The sequence below is a fragment of the Ctenopharyngodon idella genome, chromosome 22 (genome assembly GCF_019924925.1).
Source record: "Ctenopharyngodon idella isolate HZGC_01 chromosome 22, HZGC01, whole genome shotgun sequence".
NCBI classification, from domain to species: domain Eukaryota; kingdom Metazoa; phylum Chordata; class Actinopteri; order Cypriniformes; family Xenocyprididae; genus Ctenopharyngodon; species Ctenopharyngodon idella.
Window position 1 is genome coordinate 2,262,539 of NC_067241.1, and position 9,631 is coordinate 2,272,169.

Below are 9,631 nucleotides of genomic sequence, written 5' to 3' on the forward strand. Positions count from 1 at the left end.
GAAAACAGCTGAGCGCCTGGAGGCGTGTACTGTGAGCAGAGCTAGAGTCACGAGCACGCGCAGCTTTTGTGTAGCGATCGTCTGCAAGCCATCAATGGTCAGCTAAACAACTGTATTTAAACACACAAACAATACACCATCGCATTATCCTTGGATAACTTTTGAATCACTATAATGAATATAGCATATGAATGATGAATAATGAATTTATGAATTCACTACATTCGTGTTGTTTTACATTATATGCACTTAGGCACCTATTGTCAAAAAAAACAAACATTTGAAGCAGTTTTACTCATCACCTGCGATTCCGACTCATGACCGGGATCATATCACTGTGACCACTCCATCTTTCAGTTTCAAATGATCTGTAAATCCAGTGTAGAACTGGGCCCTGTTTATAAAACCATAAGCGCCGATCCTGAGGGCTCGAGCAGCCATGGAAAAACACGAGATATTCTCCATTCATTTTAACCAATAAAAAAGTGATTGCAACTATCAGTGTCTATGGTTATTTTAATAACAAATATCGAGAGCGCATCAATGTAATGCGTGAGAACAAATCTCTCAGCTCCACTGAACACTGGGTTCTTTGGGAAGCAAGGTTATCTTTCCCTCACAACCAAAAACACACTTCTTTGGTGACACTGTTGATTTTGTGCAGTCCTGTGACCTGTGCAGAGCTGATGATGACTTCCGTAAACTTGAACACGCATTGATGGGCGTGCTCTTGCACTCTCACTCAGGTCCATGTGTGCGCGCGTGCCCTTCCGGGAGAAGTGCCCGTACAAGGAATTCCGCCACCGTTTACGTCACTCAGGCCAATACTTGAAAAAAATGTCTGAATCCTGTGAGAATTTGGAAGAGAATTTTTGGAACAGAAATACTCCGTCATACGTCCAACTCATGTTTTAAAACTTTGGCCATGTTTAGCATGAGAATCCAGAGAAAACAACCTATTTTAGGAAGTTTTGGCACTATGACATTTAAACATTTACCCATAAAATCCTATCTGATGTTTGTACTGTGTGTTACTTCTGTTGGATTGTAAGTCTGGACTGTATGGATTTATTAATGAAGGGTTTCATGTCTGTTCCACCAAACAGAAATCATAATATAAGCTGTGATCAAGAAAACAAAAGAATAATAATAATGACATTACATGGAGTCATCTAAAGGCAATTCAAAACCAATACCAAGCCGAGTGTGATATGACAGACCCCTAACATCAGAAGAAAAAAAAAGAAAAAAAAAAAATCTCCCTCTTGAGCGTAGCTTCAGAAAACAAACCTGAGCTTACTTGAGCTTCCTCAAGCGTCTCGGACTGCAATTATATCTGACTCTCCAAACAGAGCTGGAGTCCTCCAGAGCACGGCTCCACAGGCTGACGGATTTAAACTTAGTCCAGACGAACAGTGCTGCATGCAAATAAGGCAAAGCGTGCTATAATCACACACACATTATGCACGGCTCAATTAATGAACCAAACTGAGAAATATTGCATGCAAAGGAAATAAATGAGTGAATAAATGCTAAATAATTAATTGTTTTCTGCATCAGCAAGAGAGCTTGCATCATACAGTATACTGCCTGTGCTTGCAAAACAGCTCACACACACACACACACACACACACACACACACACACACACACACACACACCTAAAATAACAAAATGTCAGCTTTAAAAATAATATAACAATAGAAGTGCATTGTAAAAGAATACTTTTGTGGGACAATGAGAGAGGAAAAAGTTAAAATCGGCAAAATTCTGTGCAATGGGATTAAATATGATCAATCAAGCTGGGCAGTATCTTTGTGGTAGCATTAAAAAATAGGTAAAAAATATTTAATAAACATTCAAATAACAGGTGGGAAAGTGTAGAACTTGTGAATGACGGCTGTTTAAATTCAAATCTGCAGCTGCAAATTTCATGTTGGCCAATACAGATATACAGTGGTACTAAAATATAAATAAATTCTAGCTCTGACTGGTAACCAGATTTCAGCAACAGACCCAAACCAAAAGTTATTACTTACTATTATTATTGTAGTTATTAGTCTTTATTATTTGCCTTTCTGCCACATTTATAGAGTATTCCAGGTATGACATCAGAAGCCCCTTCTAATTCATTGCTGGTTCCTTTCAAGATTTTCTTATGGGGTTTTATAATGGTTTTTTTTTTTTTTTCAATTTATGAGTAAAATAAGGTCTGTGGTAAACATAACTTGACTTTGATATTTATAATGATATATCTATATATTTATAACGATTTGACGTTTATAACAATACTTTGACGTTTTGTTCTACAACAACTCACCCCAAACTGTCTTATCTAGTTACTTATTAGAAAAAAATAAACATAACTGCTTAAAAATCCACGTTTTCGCTATAGAGGTGTGTCACTTAAAACTCCATAGGAAAATCTTAAAAGGAACCGGTGGCGTTTTCCGGGTTCTGACGTCATACCTGAAGCACTCTATTGATAGGGATTAGTAGAAATGACAGGAAATTATGGAACAGAGATTGGGGAATAAGACTAGAAAATGTTGCAAGCCAAATTCAAACTCATTTTGCCCATATGAGCAGCATGGCTCAACATGCACATGTGCAAAACACTAGACCAGTGGTTCCCAAACTGGGGGGCCCGGCAAGGCTAAGGGATACATTCAGTATATTGTTATGCAAAAGAAACCTCTTCAGGATATAATAATTGAACACAAAATATTAATTTGATTACCTCAAAATGACCCGCAGTACTCACTTGAGTGGTTTGTTATCAGTTATAGTGGTTGTTGTCATGCAATACCAGACCACTAGATGGCAAGATTGAAGAATGCGAATGGAGTATTGCAGGGAGCCAAGTTCATGAAAGGACTGCCAGTGCCAGGTAAACGTAAAGCAAATGATGAATCTACGTAAAATTCTCAAATACCAAAACAATGTGTCTACACCAGACGCTAGCGGTGCGACACGACAAATCCCCGACTGTAAACTGATGCCCTGTTCTATTTCGAATGTAGCCTACTCCGGTACTCTGACACAAAAGACAAATGGGTTTGCAACGTTCACTTTATCTGCGTCCAGCAGACAGTCTCTGTTGTGGCGTGGCCTTCGTGTCCAGTGCGGTGAAAAGTCAAGAAAATATGACGGCTTTAAAATATTTTTCTCTAAAAAAAGGGGGGCCCGGCAGAAAAAGTTTGGGAACCACTGCACCAGACCATGAGATCTGCTAAAATGTATTTAATAGTAAAATCTATTAAGAGAGCTAAAACAACAACAACAACAACAACAACAACAACAACAAAACAAAACAAAACAAAACAGTTTTGTTGACAGTTATTCCCTGACAGTTTTTGTTAGAAATATTGGGCTACTGAGAACAGAGACAGAAAGAGACAGGAACAAAACCCAGGCAAGCAACAAAATGCCCTAACTCAGATTTAATGAACCATATCATATATTGAGTCTGGTTAAAACTAATTAGGATTCAGTCTCAGAAAGTCTTTGACTTTATTTACTGTAAATGAGAGTTCGTAGGTGAAACTGCCAGCAGACGTTAACAGCACTGTTCAAAGGACCAGAAGTGACAGACGCTGGTTGAGAGGTATTAGTTTAGTGAAGCGCTCAGAGGTCTATGTTAATTAAATGTTTTGTTGGATCTTCAGTGTGACCCATTAGATTCTGCTCATTGACATGCAAGGACAATATGGCTTGTGTGGTTATCCTATAAAATAACTCTGACTTCATCCAACGACCCACTTCAAACCCAAAGGGCGTAACAGGAAATACATAATTGAGTATGTAACACAGATTTTGCTCAGCCTCTGAGCAAGCAGTGTTCAAACACACATATACACGCACAACCTTGAGCCTCAGGACACTCTCATTCAATATGAAAATTGTACTGAAAACACAATTCAGATTCCCATCAGTAAGCCAGCAGGCAGCATTAATGCACCTCAGTAGAAGAAGATAAACCCAAACCAGAGAGTCCAGCCTGTGGTCCCCACGGGTTCAAAGCACACACACACACATACGCAACACACACTCAAAACAAAACAATGTTATTGATTCTCAGGGCCAGTTTTTGAGATAATGCAGAGAGAGTGAGCGAGCGAGAGAGAGAGAGATTTATTGTGAGGGCCTCTTCATGGTAAACAGCTCAAACAATAGTCGAGTCAAAGGTGGAGTCACAGGTCGACAGCTGAAGTATAGCTGAGACGTGGGGTTCATACGGGGAGGATTGTGTGTTTGTAGTATGGCACAGCAGTTATCTATTCTGAAGAGGACCACAAAGACCCCAGGCATCTGGCAAGGCTGGCATGGGCAAACAAAAGGGCAAAAGGACCAAGACGGTGTGGCAAAAACCAGTCACAAAAGAGCCAAGCTGCCATCCATTCATCAAGTCCAAACCTAGAAAGACTCCTGCCAAGACAGGTGTCAGTCGACCCAGAGCAATTCAGATCAGATCGGTCCAGAAGAGCCTCTGTAAACAATGTTACATCACAAACACTGGCAAAAAAAAAAAAGTTCTGGAACAACAAACAGAAATCTTGTTTACGGAAGTTTAATATGCTCAAATTGTAGCAAGCAATGGTGAACATGTTCTCATGCTACAAATGGTAAATCTTACGTGGTAAGTCCATTTCGTATTCTAAACCATAAAGAGACCTTTTAAAGGTCTAGAGAAATATATCAAACACATAAACACTGGCAAAAAGTATCCAGGTCTTATTTACAAATATCTATATTATGCTAATCAATCACCCCATATGCCTGTGAAACTGGTCTTATAATTTGTAGCAACTTTAGGAATATGAATTTGAAAACATAGCAAACACTGGTGAAAAAGTCTTCCGTCACAACAAATGGAAACTCTTACTTACAAAAGTTATTTTCACACACAAATAGTTCAAAATATGCATCTCATAAGTATTAGAAAGTTTAAGGATAATCAAAATCATAGTAAACATGCAGATCAGATCAGTTCAGAAGAGCCTCTCTCCGTAAACAATGTTACATCACAAACACTGGCAAACAAGAAAGTGTTCTGGCACAACAAACAGAAATCTTGTTCACGGAAGTCTGTTTCATATGCTAATCACTTAAACATGCCAAATTGGTCAGTTTAGGGAAATTAAAATCGCAGTAAGCATTGGCGAACATGTTCTGGCGCAACAAATGGTAAATCTTACGAAAGTTAATTTCGTATTCTAAACCATAGAAACTTGCAAAGGTCTAGAGAAATATATCAAACACATAAACACTGGCAAAAAAGTGTACATGTCATATATATATATATATATATATTATGCTAATCATTAATCAATGAAGCCTACGAAATTGGTCTTACAAATTGTAGCAACTTTAGGAATATGAATTGAAATCATTACAAACACTGGTGAAAAAGTCTTCCATCACAACTAATGGAAACTCCTACTTACGAAAGTGCAAATAGTTCAAAATATGCATCTCGTAATTGTTAGAAAGTTTAAGGATATCAAAATCATAGGTGAAAAAAGTTATCACAACAAACAGAAAATCTTGTTTACGTAAATCTGTTTTGTATGGTACTCATTAAAGTATGCAAATTATCACAACAAACACAGGTGAAAAACCGTTCATGCACAACTAATGGAAAATCTTCACAAAAATTGTTTTGTTTGCTGATCAACACAACATGCAGATCAGATCAGTTCAGAAGAGCCTCTCTCCGTAAACAATGTTACATCACAAACACTGGCAAAAAAAAAAAAAAAAGAGAGAGATCTGGAACAAGAAACCGAAAATCTTGTTTACGGAAGTCTGTTTCATATGTTAATCCCTTAAACATGCCAAATTGGTCAGTTTAAAGAAATTAAAAATCACAGCAAGCACTGGTGAACATGTTCTGGTGCTACAAATGGTAAACCTTACGAAAGTTAATGTTGTATTCTAAACCGTTGAAACTTTTAAAAGTTTAGAGAAATATATCAAGCGCATAGCAAACACTTATTTACACATATCGATTTTGTATGCCAATCATTAACCAAATTAAACTAATCAGCAAACAAAATTGGTCTTTAGGTTTAGGAAAATGAATTCAAATAATAGCAAACACTGACTGGTAAACCCTTGTTTTTGTTTTACCAAAAAAAACAGAAAATCTTAAAAATATTACATCTCCATAAACAAATGGAAAAATCTTATGACATCCCATTTTGTATTCTAAAAAGATGAAACTTTTAAAAGTTTAAAGAAATCTGTAAAATGTTTAAGAAACACTTTTTTTTTTTTTTTTTCAGAATAAAAAGAAACCTTAATTTACGAAAATTTGTTTTGTATGCTAATAAAAAAGTGTTCTGGAAAAACAAACAATTTTATTACAGAAACCATTTTGTTTGCTAATCATTAACACACACACACACACACACACATACATATACATACATTATATATATATATATATACACAAAAAACTAAAAGAGAAAAGATCCATCAAGACGTCAATGACCACTCTACGTTTTCCAAGGAATACATCCATCTCTATAGTGCCTAATATATTCTTGGATCCTCCCAAGACATGCACCATTGAAAAAGTTGTAGACGTCAGCATTAAATCCCACGTACCTGACAACTGTTTTAAAAAACAAAGTCGTCATGTGAGCAGAGCAGCTGATAGGTAGAAAACAAATCACACTCACAAATGCTGGTCGGGTGGCAGCCATTCGGCCTGAATGGAACGCCGGGCGGATGAATGCATAGACGGACGGACGGGGACGGAGGAGACGCGACTCACTTGTTTAACTCCCTCGGGCTGACTGCATCTCCACATTCAAATCAGACCTTCTCTTCCTAAATTTGCTGGCCCCTACAGAGAGCTTCCCACACTGTCATGTTCAGTCTAATCCTGAGACAGCCTGTATTAGGATGAGCTGCCGTTGCCTTCCCAACCCCCTGCCACACACACCCTCATGCAAGTCAAAATCTCCTTTGTATGAAAAATTAGACTTTGTGTGAGATTTTGTGTGTGTGAAGAGGAAGAACACGAACACGAACACACACACACACAGAGAAAGCGATGGGAGTTGTGCGTTCCTGCACCCACACGCTGTCACTCAGGGCAGCGAAGTGTCCCGGACCAGCCAGCCGTGACCGCTGGGGGAGGAGAAAGAGAGAAATAGACAGAAAACAGACAACAGAAATGATGACAGAGTGCTATTTGGACATTTGGGACTGCAGGACAGACTGTCCAAAGACAGAGACAACATATGGATATAAATTCTGCTGCTACAGACAGAATGCAGTGAAGATGCTTATGTTGATTTAGCGTCAACATAAGACGTTTGCAAACATTTTACATCTGATATTTGACATATTTCTGAGCGAAATAAGATATTCAATGACATATTTGTACAGTGGAATGAGATTTGTTTTTACCCAGCAGGAACAGTTTGGACCGTAAAAAAAACAGGCATTTCCCCTAGAAAGTAAAATATTATATTTTGAATATATGCCTCATGAATGGAGGAAAAGAGCTATATATTTAATTAATATACTGTTGGTAGCTGATCACTCCCTATGCACTTTTTCTTCTTTTCTGCGTGTGTATTTCTGATAAATATTATATTGAGATGTACGGTAAACACTAAAGTATGATATACACAGCTTATGAAATACAAGTGATAGATGTTTATCTAATGTTGAAACTCAAAAAAAAAGCTGTTATGTGTTTTACAGCATGATTTGATTTCAGGCTTAAATTCAGTTTTGAATCTAAGATTGTAAATATTTATTCAGACTTTGGATCCTCAATGTATTCAGAAAGTGTATTTCGATTTCATGATGACTCGATTCATTTGCCACTATCAAGCAATTGCTGAGGCTCATCAATAAAAGCATGTTCATTAAGAACACAGATCCAATGGGAGCAAAGTGAATCAACCTTCATTATTTGCTCTGAGTGGTTTGTTTGCTGCTGTAACTCACTGAAGCTTTCAGAAGCAGCAGGACCTTCAATCACAGCTGTTAAAGTTTGCCTTTACATGACAAGAATCAATTATTGCCATCAGAAAACACCATTTCTATTTCTTTACAGACCCCGTTTCTTAATATTCTGAAATGCTATATCGAACAAACATTTTGACAGACAGATAGACAAGACAGACATATAGATATTTCCAGCAGAGGGCAGAAGAGAGTAACAAACAGGGACACAGATTGGAAAAGCAATAGAGACAGTGTGTGTGTGTGTGTGTGTGTGTGTGTGTGTGTGTGTGTGTGTGTGTGTGTGTGTGTGTGTGTGTGTGTGTGTTACAATGACTCTACACACTGGAAAAATACCTCATACATTCCAAATGTTTGGCTCATGAGCAACAGAAACATGCTGAACATGGTGAGAGACAGAAATGCAGAAAAAAAGAGAAAGAAAAACTGTTAACAGACAAAGAACAGATCAACAGATAAAGAACATAAAATTGTTATCAGCAGGTGAGTTTTCTCTGCTTCTGACCTCTCAGCATTTCACATCAAATGTCTCCAAACAGAAAGAAGAAACACCACATGTGATTCAACAATACATACTACATCCAAACTAAGTTATTATTGTATAGAGGGCATGTCTCCTGACCCACTGAGTAAGGTTAGCACCATGGTGATAAGGTCGTGATAAAGACAGTCACGAAAAATAAGGATAACTTTTTCAGTGTTATAGTATAGACTTTGTCATAGTGTGTATGAAATGGAAATTCAATCTATTTGGCATATTATAGATATTGTGAACTATTCATCCATGCATGTTTTATTTCATAATTTTTCAATCAAAATGTCTTAACTTGATCTTCCAGTAAAAAGACAGACTTCTCTCTGTTGATGTCTGCAGGACTTTTTCCAAACAATTAGTCCCTTTCTTACAATCGTCTTGCATTAAAAACGGCTTCCATCCATCAAAAACTATTAGATTGAACAAGTTCCACCCTACAATTTTTTTCTTTTTCGATAATCCATTTCACTCGGATGTACGTCACAATACGTCCCACTAAAGCCCACCACAAAAAGAAAAGTTCTGTCGCTACTTCAATTACATTACAACTTTAAGCCTTAAAAAAAAAAAAAAAAAAAAAGTGTTGCTCATCTACCTCATGAAGCCAAACCCTGTTACCAAAATTTGGGACATCTGTGAAAAGTCAAATCACATCACATGAAGAAATCACTTGGTAATAAAGTTGCATACAAAATGCGGGACACCGTTAAATACGTCTTTGCCAATTAAATGAGTTAATCATTTTTTTTTTTTAAAAAGTCTTAACACTTAGTAGTAAAACCACTGAATATCAACAGATTGTCAAATACAGACATTTGATGTGTTTCAACTACTGTCATGCCATTTTATGTTAGATATCAGTCAAACATAGTAGTCTCATAGGCCTCACGACAAAAACAAACATGGCATTTGTGCCTCTGATATTTCTCAGCTATCCATTTGCACACTTGAGTGGAACTAGAGCGTGTTTGGCAACAGTCTTCTGTTACCTGTGACCTGTCTCGTCGGAAAGAGTGTAAGACCAGCTGATGGAAACTGTGCGTGAGTCCCTACGTGTTTGTATCCAATGTCTAGATCTTCAGATTGAAGCCAAAGCTACGGTAATGGA

General features: G+C 37.4%; 1 protein-coding gene across 1 annotated transcript in view; it reads right to left on the reverse strand.

The window, feature by feature from the left end:
* The window catches only part of LOC127504440 (ankyrin repeat and SAM domain-containing protein 1A), a 51,750-nt gene extending 44,789 nt beyond the window's left edge, over window positions 1-6,961 (reverse strand). The window contains exon 1 of the mRNA XM_051878994.1: window positions 6,686-6,961. Within this exon, the coding sequence (XP_051734954.1) occupies window positions 6,686-6,709 (24 nt within the window). The 5' untranslated portion in view covers window positions 6,710-6,961. The remainder of the gene's footprint in view (window positions 1-6,685) is intronic.
* Window positions 6,962-9,631: the final 2,670 nt, after the last annotated feature.